The 14,782-nt window shown below is 39.6% G+C and overlaps 2 protein-coding genes across 4 annotated transcripts in view; one reads left to right on the top strand and one right to left on the bottom strand.

Annotated features, from left to right (window-relative positions):
- ATP6V1A (ATPase H+ transporting V1 subunit A) overlaps positions 1–6,508 on the bottom strand; it is a 60,678-nt gene extending 54,170 nt beyond the window's left edge. Inside the window, exon 1 of one of the 2 annotated variants that reach the window (XM_064591373.1) lies at positions 6,359–6,508. The gene's annotated coding sequence lies outside the window, so the exon portion shown is untranslated. The remainder of the gene's footprint in view (positions 1–6,358) is intronic. The other variant, XM_064591415.1, reaches the window with a different exon arrangement.
- A 676-nt stretch (positions 6,509–7,184) lies between these two features.
- NAA50 (N-alpha-acetyltransferase 50, NatE catalytic subunit) overlaps positions 7,185–14,782 on the top strand; it is a 29,350-nt gene continuing 21,752 nt past the window's right edge. The window contains exon 1 of one of the 2 annotated variants that reach the window (XM_045902888.3): positions 7,185–7,513. In XM_045902888.3, the coding sequence (XP_045758844.1) occupies positions 7,506–7,513 (8 nt within the window). In that variant the 5' untranslated portion in view covers positions 7,185–7,505. The remainder of the gene's footprint in view (positions 7,514–14,782) is intronic. The other variant, XM_045902887.3, reaches the window with a different exon arrangement.

Raw genomic sequence — 14,782 nt, 5'->3', positions numbered from 1 at the left:
ACATCTGCAGTGATAAAATTAAATAATTTATTTAGTTATCTGGATAAATTGAAACATTTTCACTTAAGACATTCAGATAATTAAGAAGAAATCATTACTTAAATGTCTTAATTCTCCATATCAAATTAAAAAAAATTTTTGCTGCCCAAAGCAATGACTATTGATTGTAGAAATTCACATACACAAAAGGAAGAGTAATAAATTCTAAATCTTTCTTTAATCTCCTAACCTAGAGATAATCACTTATTTTGATACATTTCCTTCCAACTTTTCCAATATGAATATATAATCACTACTACATAGAGTTTTTTTTATCATACTCTTTCTTCAATTTTACAAATATTTTCTAAATTAATTAGTCTTCTCCATTTTACTTTTAAATAAACACTCCTTTTTTAAAAATTAAAGAAATAACTAAAACAAAACATGAAGTCTGGTTGTTTTTCATTGCTCAAATACATTTGGAGCTCTTTTGCATCATACCAGGCATTATCCATTTTATTTTCAATGAAATATGCTTAACTATTTTTCAGAAAAGAAACAAAACATGACATGTTGTAGGCATAGTTTTTAAAAAGGTTTATCACTGGGGCGCCTGGGTGGCTCAGTCAGTTAAGTGACTGCCTTCAGCTCGGGTCGTGAACTCAGGGTCCTGGGATCGAGCCCCACATCGGGCTCCCTGCTCGGCGGGAGGCCTGCTTCTCCCTCTCCCACTCCCCCTGCTTATGTTCCCTCTCTCGCTGTGTCTCTCTCTGTCAAATAAATAAATAAAATCTTAAAAAAAAAAAAAAGGTTTATCACCCAAAAAACAATATTAGAGCATTAAGATTCAAAACTGAAAATTTTTTGATACCAACAGCACAGGTTGAATCTGAAAATACCTATGAATACCAATTTTTAAAAACAGTCTAATCATGGTTGTAAAATTTATTAAATAGAGCTAACTACAAACAATATAAAGGGGAATTTTAAATAAATTAGTCATAGATAATTTTATTCACAGTAGTTAGCTAATTTTATTTATTTATTTATTTTTTAAAAGATTTTATTTATTTATTTATTTGACACGGAGAGAGAGATAGAGCGCAAGCGGGGGGAGCGGCAGGCAGGCAGAGGGAGAGGGAGAAGCAGGCTCTCTGCTGAGCAAGGAGCCTGATGCGGGACTCGATCCCAGGACCCTGGGATCATGACCTGAGCCAAAGGCAGCTGCTTAACCGACGAGCCACCCAGGTGCCCCTGTAGTTAGCTAATTTTAAAAACAGCCTTGATAGTTTCAAGTAAAAAGAAGTCTATACTGTGAATATATATATCCATTCCAGTTCTCTTTACAAATACATACACACAAAAACATATATATGTATATATATGTATTTACTATACATACAATATGTATATACTATATGCATAAAGGAATACTTATACAAACCAGAGTCACTTTCATTTCACAATAGGAAAAAACAGAATTGTAATACTTTTAAAGTTTCTACAGAAGGAAGTTAAATGGAAAACACTGACCACAATTTATTTCACCAAAATACAGAAGTTGACATCACATTCAATAATCTCCTCATAAAATCTCTCCTTAGAACAAATGAGTATGAGTAATAAATTTTTCAGGATTAAAGTGAAACATAAACTCATGATAACTATACTTCAATTACTGTTTAATTTACTGGTATTTTCCAATATAAAACCACTAATCTTTGTGAATCATGAATTTAGAAGGAAAAATTTTTTACTGCAGCTCATGTCCCTGTTATAATCTCTACATTCCCCTGTCTACTTCATATGAGGACAAAAATGAGATATAAAGACATGTAAAATAAAAGGCAAATTTTTTAAACATAAGCATAAACTCAAAAGTCCCTGCTCTATAGCTCTGTACAATTTTAATACATTTCTATAACCCACTATAGAGATAAAAATTTAAAAAGAGAAGAACTACCTCCTTAAATTGTTTCCACATATTAATAATCATAAGCTTTGGAAAATCTATATAAAAAATATTAAGTCACTGCAGTTGCCAAAATAATGGGACTAATAATGTTGATATTTCTCAGCTTCTATTGATAAATCTGTTTTAGAATCTTTGCTATAAGTGCATTTTTCTAGTTCCTCTATTTTTTAGTAATAACCTCAACAAATTCTATTTGTTTCTCTACATCCCAAACCTGTTCCTCAATTTTATAGGATGCCTTAAGTCTCCTTTAAAAATTCAGTATATAGGAGGCGCATGGGTGGCTCCATCAGTTAAGTGGCTGCCTTCGGCTCAGGTCATGATCCCAGGACCCTGGGATCCAGCCCCACATTGGGCTCCCTGCTCAGCTAGGAGCCTGCTTCTGTTCCTCCCCCCAGCTCATGCTCTTTCTGCTCCCTTGTGCGCTCTCTCTGTGTCTTAAGTAAATAAAATCTTTAAAAAAATTTTTTCAGTATATAAAACCAAACCAGATATGACTAAAGTTAACAAAAATTTACAAAGTATGTACTAGGCCCCCTGTATTTATGATATAATTTATAATTTAATAGCACCTATGGGATAAACTTAAATATGAGAAAAGGTAAGCTTAGATTAAATAAACTGTCCAAGGTCACACATCCTAAATAAGTGGTAGGGCCAGAACCTGAACCCAGGTCTGTATGATTGGGAAATCTATTCTCATAAAGTCTACAGTATATTGCTTTACATTTAAATACCACTTAGTTTTTAAAATACTTTCACATAGATTACCTAGGGTTTATCTCACTTGAACTCACAATACCCTTGAGAGGAAGATTTCTCAAGTATCAAATCCTAAGCCTCCACTCCCAACTTTACTTTAAAAAGCATGTAACTAAAGCGGCAAGGCTGAACACTCATCCTCTGATTTTTATTTTAGTGCTGTATCACTTGTAGCCTACACAGAGCCACATTTTTAAAAAATTTTATTTTATTATGTTATGTTAATCACCATACATTACATCATTAGTTTTTGATGTAGTGTTCCATGATTCATTGTTTGCGTATAACACCCAGTGCTCCATTCAGTACGTGCCCTCTTTAATACCCATCACCAGGCTAACCCCTCCTCCCACCCCCTCCCTCTAGAACCCTCTGTTTCTCAGAGTCCATAGTCTCTCATGGTTCGTCTCCCCCTCCGATTAACCCCCCTTCATTTTTCCCTTCCTAATATCTTTTTTTTTTTTAACATATAATGTATTATTTGTTTCAGAGGTACAGATCTGTGATTCAACAGTCTTACACAATTCACAGTGCTCACTGTAGCACATACCCTCCCCAGTGTCCATCACCCAGCCACCCCATCAGAGCCACATTTTGACAACTCACTCTTCTTCCCTTCTCTTCCATATTTGGATGATAACCATACCTACTAGTAAACATATACGCTGTGAAAATAAGTTGATCACTGCGTTAATAAAGTCTACGTTTCTGTCTATTCATGATTTGGATGGTTATTATTACCAATTTATATTTGAAAACTAATACCTAGTACACAACTTTAGAAGGAGCTATGATTTTTAAGAGGTTTAAAACTAGTTTAACCTTCCTAACTGTCAAACATTCATCCAATAAATAAATAAATAAAATTTACTAAAGACTCATCAGGTACTTCAGCATCCTGGTTCTAAAGACAACAGTAGAGTCACTAGCCTTGAACTCCTAGAAGCTTTATGGTTTACTAAGGAACAGCCCAGCCAACAGTAATCAAATACAATGTGCTAGAAGTGAAAATAGAAGAACAGAAAATACTGTGTGTGCTATAGGACTAAGGGGCTAGTTCTGCCAATAGGGGGACAAAGCATTTTTGGTGGTGCTGATAATCTATAAAGGCAGAGAAATGTTAAGAAGACTTCGACCTCAGAGTAAGCAGTGTCAGGGACCTTAACACAAAAACTCTTGGGGGTCAATTACTGTTGGGACTACAGCACAATTCCCTAATGAATGTTAAGGTTTTTCCATGTAATATTCATAAACTGATAAAAAGCTAGCTTCAGGGGCGCCTGGATGGCTCAGTCAGTTAAGTGTCTGACTCCTGATTTTGGCTAGGGTCATGATCTCAGGTTTGTGGGATCAAGCCCCAAGCCTCAGGCTCTGCGCACTCAAGCGTGGACTCTGCTTAGCCCTCTCTCTCTGCTCCTACCCCAGCTCTTTCTATCTCTAAAATAAATAAATAAAATCTTAAAAAAAACAAAAAAAGGCAAACTAGTTTCAGAAATGGCTTTCTAGCTTCATCACTTGTTTGTGTATGAATTATGCATAATGTTAAAGCTCTTTTTCACACTCAACTTTAATAGCAATTTAGTCACCAATTCCTGCTGCTAGTTTCGTCACCAATTCCTGCTGCTAATTTCATTAGTGGTCTAAGCTACTGCTTTCAGAGTTGCCTAAAATTGGGGAAATTGTGAAGTAAAACTGCAGACTCATTCACAACCTCTTTCATATTGACATCTTCCCCTCTAGGATTCAACGCTCTTTAGCTGGTTTTTCTCTTTCCTACTTTGGTCTCACCCAGACAGGACTGGTTTGGACTTCCAGAGCTTTTAAAAAATGTGGCTTATTTGGTGGAATGTCACCTGGCCAATGAAGCAACACTGCTTATGTTTTTCTCTCCTCTAGAGATCAGAGACCATCACTCTGGAGCAAACTAATGGATGAAACTATATTTATTTTGGTAGCAGGCATGGCTACATAAACATACCAGTAGACTAGGACCATAGCTAAAACTGTAAATCCAGGATAGTGGTCTTATTTATTACATAGGGAAAGCAAGAAACATTTTTTAAAGTTATGTTTTCTAGCAAAGAGCATCAATAGGTCAGTTTTTCTATTTTGAACTTACTATAAAAATATTTTGTTAAATTAATATTACACTAGAATTTTAACCTTTTGTTCCCCTTAACAAAATCAGTTTATTGTAGAGAATTTGGATGATACAGAAAAACAAAAACAAATCAGTCACATCCACTACTCAAAGATAAAGAATTCCATCTTCCTCACTTTTCAGCCGTCTTTCTAATGGATTCTTTTATTATGTTGGCTAGAAAACTACAAGGTTTAACAGAGGATATGACTTTTCAGATTTTAAAAAAGTGTAATTTAAATTTTAAAAATCATAATTTCTGTAAGGTCTTTCAATTTAAAAGAACCAGGGGACTTTCTGAGTTTGCAGTATAAATAAAGGAGTTTAACCCCAAACTAAAAAACACTCTTCCCTAAAGCACATTGTTTAGGGTCAAAACACTGGTTACTACATTATATATGAAGTGGGAGTACATTGGGCTGGGCAAAAACCTAAGCAAAATAATTCTGTATTTTCACAAAACACTATTCATCAAAATCTGAAGAAATCACTTGGAGCTATACAAATTGGAAGGCTAAGGAGTAATATAAGTGCTACTTAATATAAATTTACCACTGGTCAAGGAATTGATTGGGAACAGCAATTAAGTAGGATTTCAGGTAGAAAGGACAAAAGAGAATGTCAAAGGCAGAAAGTTTAAGGTCAAATTGGTTTCATTTTATTTCCAGCCCAATCAGTTTCTTAAGAATTACTTCCCTGTCGGGGAAACCCAGTCACTTTTCCATAAGCTAGTCTGGGTCTCCTGCAGAGCACGAAACCGCAACACCATCATCTTTCAACGCCTCCCCATTCAATTGAGACTGTCGCATTACCAACACCTCCTGTTTTGAAGCCAATACATCTTTATTCTTTCAACTGTTTTCTCTCTTCCTGCACCATAAAATCAGAGAAAGGTAAAAGTCCTGTTTTTACCCTTCCAGGCCCAACCAAATTCTGTGAACAGCTACAGAACGCCTCACACAGGGAGGTCAGATTTAAAACTCCGAATTACTGAGAAAGCGCATTTGGAGCAAGCTTTACAGTGACTCCGCAGTGAGGGCCACATCAGTGGCATTCTCTCCCAAGCCTGTCTCACCGGAGACGCCTCTGCCTCCAGGGTTTTTCCTACCTCCCAGCTTCCCAGCCCAAGGCTGAAAACCGAGCAGGGCCTCTGCAAAAGAATGGGCTTTGGAGAATAAGACCTGGAGACTACTGCGGACCCTGAGAAATGGCTGAACCAAACCCACTACCCGAAGCCCCAAAGACTCCGAATAGAGAACCATAATGGCCGCACTCATCCCCAACCCCGGGAAAGGTGGACGTCTCACCCCTAAGTGGCGGGGGCGACCACAGTGGGGGAAGCGAAGGTCAGAACTGGAAAAAAGAGCTTCCTAGCCAGTGCAGGATGACAGCGGGGAGGAAGCCCCGGACAACAGAGGCCGCCGTTCACACTTTCTCTTCTCTTCCCACCCCCTCTCCTATTCCCACCAGTCGCCGGTTACCGGTCGCCGCTCACCTACCCGGGCGCGAGGTGCAGAAACAGTACCGATCACGGACCAGAGGCTCTGTCACTGCGGGAGGGGAAGTCTTCAGCTGCAGAAGGGGGCGGGCCTATACAGTCACGTGACCTCGAGCTCCGCCCTGCCGCCCCGAGGCAGGCGTGCTGCATTTCGAGGACCTGTGTTTTTGCGAATCGTTTTAACATGAACTTTCTTGCGATGAAATCAGAGAAAAAACAAAAATTTCACAAAGATTGTGTCGTAAAGTGTAATGTAGAGGGCGTGCGTGAAATGGGTTAAAGTGCATTGCTAAGGAAGTGACGTTTATGCTATGGTCTAGGGACCGGAAATGGCGACGACGTTCTGTCCCACAGTGGCCCGCCGGTAAAATACCAGGCTTAATCCCAGGCAATCACATGATCTCAAAACTTGGATCGTGCTGGACAGAAGCCAAGTTATCCGGCCGATTGTTAATTACGTTGGTCTTAAAAACATCTCATTTGTTTGAGTCTACCACAGATTTCTTTACATTTAGAAGAACCATCTTTATAAAATCTTATTAAGAGCGTTTGAAGGTCATTCTGGAGACTACCAACTGGAAGAACAAGACCGGGTCGGGGAAGATCGATCTTGCTAAAATTGCAGAAGAGAGGGAAGGGTGGAAAAATCCGGATTTTACCGCCAGGGCCTACCAGGCAAGCCCCACAAGTAGTGTCGTAAGGGATGGGAGGAGAAAGATGACGCCACAGGCCACAGCCCAGTAGGAAAATGGAGGTCCTGAAGTGGAGGGGGAAGGGTGCGCGGAGGCCAGCAGTGCGGCTGCGCGCGAGGCGGCCGGCGCGCCGGCGCGCAGAGGGGGCGGGGTGAAAGGTCACAGCGCGGCGGCGGGTCTGGCTGGCGGCTGCGGCGGGCGGGAGTGGATTGCCCGGTGTGCACGTGTGGAGAAGCGGCGGCACAGCGCGGCGGCGGGAGACACCCCCGCCCCCTTCGGAGACGCAGGGCTGCGCTTGACTCTCGCGGCCTCCGTCACCCGCTCAGCTCCCTGCCCTAGGCGGGGAGGCCGGCTTGTGGGAGTTGAGTGGCCCGAGCTGAGGGCGCGGAGAGCTCAGGGCGGCGACGACAACGGCGTTGATATCGGTGGTAACAACGGCCTCAGCAGGCGGGGAAGATGAAAGGGTGAGGAAGGGCAGCCGGGCAGGGCCGGGCCGGCAGGGAAGAGGGGCTGCGAAGATGGGGAGAGACTCCGGGCGAAGACCCGGCTGAGGGAGATTTCTGGGCTTCTCTCTGTTCAGCGGAGGGGGCGGATGCTCGGCGCGGGGCTGTTGGCGGGCTGAAGGGCCAGCAGAGGCAGGACCCGGGGAAGCCAGGATTTCGGCCCGGGGGGCGAGTGTGGGTTGAACGGAGACTAGCAGCTGAGTGGGGCAACAGGGAAAAGCTCTTGTGAGGCGCCTTGGGTCTCCTACCCGGGAGCGGACGGCTGAGCCACCCCCGGCCCACCACTCCAACTGGAGTGGACTGGTTGTCCTCTTCAGATCCATGCTCAACCCTAGGACCTGCGGTCTTTGACACCTTTCAGTCTTATTCACACTTGGGAGTTGTGCAGAACCTTCTGGAGCGAGGAAGAATTGGAATAAAGAGCATGGAGATGAGTATTAAGAGCTAGTGACTCAACTGGATTTGGGTTGGGTCAGAGCGAGTGGAGGAGGGGGAGAGAGCGTGAGCTCTGTAGTCTTGGGGTGCCAAAATGTTTAAGGAAGTATTGTTGATCAGTAGGTGGAGCTATTGTTCCAGTAGTTTGCTACTGCCCCTGTGCTGTGGGGGTGGGGGGTCCTTGATTACTACTGCGAAGCTTTTTTCAGGTGATTAGCAAAATTAATATTCTGTTTCCCTTTTGGATAAAATTAGGGATTATTTTGGTTCAACTACTTCCATTTGGCTATCACCATACTATTAAATTATATACTATTAAAATATTAATTACATAACACGGTGTTTTAAAATATTTCCTAATTTAGCCGTTTTGGAGCTCTCCTTTTATCAATGTTAAAAGCTTTCTGAGATGGCTGAATTTTTTTCTATTATAGCAAGTCAGTTAAAGAATTGTTACTATGTGTTGAGTTAGTGAAGCCTTTCAAACTGTTCAGCCTTTTGAGGATGAAATAAAAGTCAGTCTTCGAAATAATCTCATGCTGCCTAAAACAAGGCTCTCGGTGTGTATATGTGACTGGAGTCGAAGAGGTCCAAGAAGGGTTAATTGGCCTTAGGTCTGTACATGATTCCTTACTCTGATTTTGCTTTAAATATTGGAAATTCATTCTAATGCTGAATTGTGTGTTTTACATTAAATTCAGAAATCGTGAAATTTTCATAGTACCTGCACTATATTAAACATCAAGTTCTGAAGTTCCGATCAGGATACTAATTGAGGTATGAGAAGTATTTGTAGCACTTGAATCGTGAGCTAGGAAGTTTGGCTATTATATTTATGATCCAGTATAATTTAGTGAGATTTTTCTTTTCCCTTGAACATGGGTGCTTTCTCTTACTCCTTTATTCTTTTTCTTTTTTTTTTTTAAGGTTTTATTTATTTGGTAGCAGGAGCAGGGGGGAGAGGGAGAAACAGACTCCCTGCTGAGCAGGGAGCCCTGGGGGGCTGGATCTCAGGACCCTGGGACCATGACCCCAGACAAAGGCAGACGCTTAATGGACTTAGGCACCCAGGTGCCCCTCGTTTTTTATTCTTATCGGCACACAATACTTCTCATCTTGTTCTGTTAGAGTACTAAAAATGAGGCTGAATAGTTCCCGAGTTGAGACTGCATGGATTTATAAAGGAGGACTTACAAGAAATTATTCTGGGTATTTAGATCCAAAATCTTTGGTCTAGCTCAGTCTTGCTAGACCATGTAATGTTCTTTCTGATACCTAACTTGGCAATAGAAATGGGGTCAAACATTGGTATTATTCACAATCTACCTTCAGTTAATACACTCATGAGGCATTATCTTTTTACTTAAAATGGTGATTTATGTGTAACAATGGTGATTTATTATTCTGGGGATGGTGGCAAATCCCCCGAAATGAGTAACTGGCCAAATCTAGAGGAAATTTATAGTTACTGAATTTTACCGCAAGCCAGCAACTGTCCCCAAAATGAAGAGTCTTTAAGTCTAGTTCCTATCACTTATGATGGGAAACTTAAAGTTGTGTCCTTTTTTTTTTTTTTAAGATTTATTTATTTATTTATTTGACACAGAAAGAGAGAGAGAGAGAGAGAAAGCACAAGCAGGGGGAGGGGCAGGCAGGCAGAGGGAGAAGCAGGCTCCCCGCTGAGCAAGGAGCCAGATGTGGGGCTCAATTCCAGGACTCTGGGATCATGACCTGAGCGGAAGGCAGCTGCTTAACCGATTGAGCCATCCAGGCACCCCTTAAGTTGTGTTCCTGATGGTAAACTTTTAAGATGATTTCACAGGAATAGTCCCTTTAACATCCCGGATGAAGAACTACCAGGTAAGATGGGACTTCAAAACTTTTTCCATTTCTAAGTCTTATATTTAAGGCACAGAAAAAATGAAGGCAATAGACATTATTTAAAAAGATTCTAAGGTCCTATAGTTCAAAGATTTGTATCACCATGCACAATGTGGTTAGCATTATAGTCCTGACTCTTGATTTGGAAAGGCCTGTGAAAACGAAACCGTGGTCCTGATTATATATTTTTGTATGAAATTTTATTTGCTAAGTGTTTTACTATATATTGAGCTAACTCTATAAGTTGAATAGAAATACCTAAAATTCGAAACATGAAGAACTTCTGACTCTAAATCAATCTATTTAAATGTTTTATGTCGTTGCCTGTATTGCCTATCATTTTCAAACTTTTAAAACTTTATCTGATTTTTCTTCATATTTATACTTTGTTTTTGTTAGTAATAGCAGTAGGACATTCCATTGTGTTGGCATGTATTTGCCTTTCCTCCATAGTAAGTAAATAACCAGTTTTTAATTACTGCATGTATTTATATGCATGGTCGAGAAACTTGAGGGTATATTACAAGATGTTATTTCCTTTGTACTGAAGCTGCTTGTTTTTATGGACCAGGGATGTTGTAGGTTGAATTTGTGGATGGTAAGCTGATAATTTTTATCTATTATTCTCTAGGGAAGGTGATATTCAAGCAAGAAGTCACAGCCATGACTGAGATGGCAATATAACTAGTTAGTATAATAGAGAGTAAAACTGAATCCATATACCTTTGAATTGTAGCAAAGAGGTATAAATTAGTTCTAATAAAAGTGTCTTTAGCGGCGCCTGAGTGGCTCAGTCTGTTGAGCTTCTGGCTCTGGATCTCAGCTTGGGTTTTGATCTGGTTGGGAGTTCGGCACCATATTGGGATCTATGCTGGGTGAGGAGCTTACTTAAAAAAAAGAAAAAGTCCTTAACAAAATATGAATACGTGCAAAGTAAAGATGGGGAAGTAGATAATAATATATACAATATATAGAATGGTGCAGTTCAAAATAGGAGATTCTGCAGTCAAAAGAATCTATGTTGAAGTATGGTTACCTCTGACAGCATATGGACTGGGAAGGAGCACAAGAGTTTTCTGAAGTGCTAGAAATATTCTCTAACTTTACTTTGGGTATCGATTGCATAGATGTATACATATGTAAAAAGTCAATGAGCTGTGAACAAGATTTGTGCTCTTTACCATACATATTCTATACTTCGGTAAAACAGGTGGTTTTTTTGTTTTTTTTTTTAAGGTTGTACTGCTGTTTTTGTAGAGGGGACAGGCAGTGAGGCTGAAGGAGAATTCACTAACTTTTGTAAACCTCCAATTCATACTCCTCCTATGAAGCCGATCATTTGTGGGATGTGGATTGAGATACTGTATTTTAAAATACTTTGTAATATTTCCTTGCTTTGTTGAGACGAATTCACATAAAATATAACCTACCCGTGCCACAATTTTTTAGAAAGTCAATATAAGGGGCGCCTGGGTGGCTCAGTTGGTTAAGCGACTGCCTTTGGCACAGGTCGTGATCCTGGAGTCCCGGGATCGAGTCCCGCATCGGGCTCCCTGCTCAGCAGGGAGTCTGCTTCTCCCTCTGACCCTCCCCCCTCTCATGCTCTATCTAATTCTCTCTCTCAAATAAATAAATAAATAAATCTTTAAAAAAAAAAAGAAAGAAAGTCAATATAATGGTGTAACCAACATAAGGGAGAAATAAAAGTAAACTATAATAAGATATTTATTTCAATATGTAAATGATCAGGTACAACTACACCATAAATCATAAGATCAGATGTTTGTATCTGTCTGTAAATAAAATCATATAATTTAGAAAGATCTGCTACCAATACACATGTGTGCATTGGTGACTAATGCTGTGTTGCCATCAGTGTGATTTTTTTTCCAAAAATTGTGTACAACTGTTGGTAAAGTTCTGAACAAAGAATAATCATGAATTTTGGGGTTGAAAAAGATTTTTAAAGGTTATCCGTATAAAGCATTATCTTCCGGGGCGCCTGGGTGACTCAGTCGTTAAGTGTCTGCCTTCAGCTCAGGTCATGATCCCAGGGTCCTGGGATCGAGCCCCGCATTGGGCTCCCTGCCTGGCGGCAAGTCCGCTTCTCCCTCTCCCACTCCCCCTGCTTGTCTTCCCTCTCTCGCTGTGTCTCTCTGTCAAATAAATAAGTAAAATCTTTAAAAAAAAAAAAAAAAAAAAAAAGGCATTATCTTCCAAAGCCAGTGCTTTTGCCAGACCAAACTAATACCTACATTAAATTTCACTTTGCTTGGGGTGCCTGGGTGGCTCAGTTGTTAAGCGTCTGCCTTCACCTCAGGTCATGATCCCAGGGTCCTGGGATCAAGCCCTGCATCAGGCTCCCTGCTCAGCGGGAAGCCTGCTTCTCCTTTCCCACTCCCCCTGCTTGTGTTCCCTCTCTTGCTGTGTCTCTCTCTGTCAAATAAATAAATAAAATCTTAAAAAAAAAAAATTTTTCACTTTGCTTATGTTTTCCATTTTGGCCTGTGGAAATCCTTTTGACTTCTGATTTTCTCGTACACATATTAGCTATGGCTTCCAGCTTTGTGCCATATGAAAAGATACAACTTCTCAATTATTTAAATGGTTGTCCTTTTTTTTTTAAGGACAACCTACAGAAACCATTAAAATACCAGGTGTAACCAATAGAAACTTCCTTTTCATCACAGAAGTGAAAATTGTATGTATTATAACTACAAAACTATGTAATTGTCCCATAGTGAACAGTACTTTCTCTTGATTTGTTCTCTTCCATCAGTTCCTATATACATTGATTACCTAACTTATTGGAAAAATGTTAGTCCTGTCCTGTGCAATACAGTAATGACTAGCTACAGTAGGCTGTTGAGCAGTTGAAATGTGGCTTGTGTTACTGAGAAACTGAATTTTAATTAAAATTTTAATTTTAGAAACTGATACTCAAAGTCAGTGTTGGACAATTTTCAAGTATGTTTAAAACAACCTGGATAGGTGAATCTATAAAGTTTGTGAAATGTGAATATAGATCAATATTTCCAAGGAAAATTAGTATCTGATTTGAGATTTGCAGTGTAATACACACTGGATTTTAAAAAGACTTGGTATGGGGGTGCCTGGCTGACTCAGAAGAGCACGTGACTCTTGATCTCAGGGTTGTGAGTTAAGCCCCATGTTGGATGTAGAGATTACCAAAAATAAGTAAATAAACTTCAAAAAGACTTAGTATGAAAAAAGGACTTTTTTGAAAAGTGAAATTAATTTTTACTTTGATTGCACATTGAAATGATTTCATCTGTTTCTTCTTGCCTTGTTAATGTAGATACTAGAAATTTTAAAATTACTTAGGTGACTCGAATTGTATTTTGGACAGTGCTGTGCTAGACCCTGAAAAAAAAAGTTTGTGTAAAACATTTCTTTCCTTAGGATCCAATTTTAGATGGTGTTTCTAAATAGTTGATGTGCAGTTTGTGGGCCAACAGATAGTGTGTGGCTGGTTGTATACCTCTGTGATGAAGGATTCTGAGGCCACTCTTGGTTTTAGATTAAAATATTGTAATCCGGTCACCTTGTCATGATGGAGAAGGGATAATTGGGAGTATCCATTTGCCTTTCCTGAGCAAGTGTGACCTGTATTCAGCCTCTATCATTGCTGAAGCTGTTAATGGAAAACCTTGTTTTCTAAGTCCAGAGGCTTTTCTCAGTCCTCGATAGTGCTGCAGTGAATGCTTGTTTATAAAACTAATTGACACACATCCTTATTTCTTTTGGATAATTCCCTAGAAGTGAATTTTTTGGATCAGAAGGTACTGGTATTTTTAAATCTCTGATATTTGTTGCCAGTTGACCTCTAGAAAGATAGTAGCAGTTCATACTGCCAACAGTGTATGAGAGTGCCCTTTTCTTCAAGGGCTGATGGGGAAGGGGAGGGACACTTGAAAAAACCTTAAGGAAGTGAAGGAAGACATTATAGCTGCCATTTCAGCCATTGGTGGTATAAATTTACCTTCTGGAATGAGTGGCATACATTGAGCATTTGTAAAATGGTAGAAATAACAGTTTCTTTACAAGTTGGGTTTGAGGACATATTCACATAATAGCCTAACTCTAGTTTTACTTTGCTGATTAGATGATGAATTTTCTCCCCCCCACCTTTTTTTGTTACTGTTAATTTGATTACTTAGTGAAGTTGGACATTTCCCACTTTTACTGGCCATTTGTATGTTTGTGACTTACCTGTTACTTGTGTAACTTACCACTTTTTAATTTGGATATTGAGTGTGTTTAAACTTCAAATTGCAAAACAACTAAAGTTAATGTTCTTTAGAAAATGGGGTTGAGACATTTGAATTAGCAAATATTGTCAGAGTGGTGCCAGTTTAGGACCCAGCTCACGAGAAAAAATTTTTTACAGATGGAACTTGTTATAAACTAAGTTAAGCAAGGAGAATTGTACTTAGGAGCATTTTAAAGATTTCTTATTTCTCTTTCCAGAAAACTGAAGTATATTTAAAGTTACACTTGGATTACCTCCCTGCCTGTCCATATAGATTATTATTCATAGCATAATTTATCTTTTTTTTAAGATCTTATATATTTATTTGAGAGAGAGAGAGAACATGCACACAAGTTGGGGGAAGGACAGAGGGGGAGGGAGAGGGACAAGCAGAAGCAGGGCTCAAACTCAGCACCCTGATGAGATCTTGACCCCCAGCTGAAATCAAGAGTCGGACACTTAACAGACTGAGCCACCCAGACTCCCCAGCATAATTTATCTTCCTAAAGGAGACTCACTTTAAAACAAAAAACATTGAATTAAAAGCAGCCACATTTTGTAGTTCACTGTGCCACTAATAAGAGTTAGCAGTAGGTTCACTAATAGTTTTTTTTTTTTTACCTCTGGGCCTTGGTTTCTTT

Source organism: Mirounga angustirostris, unplaced genomic scaffold, assembly GCF_029215605.1.
Source record: "Mirounga angustirostris isolate CCGP_5_RB_7025 unplaced genomic scaffold, mMirAng1.0.hap1 SCAF_1, whole genome shotgun sequence".
Classification (NCBI taxonomy): Eukaryota; Metazoa; Chordata; class Mammalia; order Carnivora; family Phocidae; genus Mirounga; species Mirounga angustirostris.
This window is presented reverse-complemented; position numbering and strand designations above follow the sequence as displayed.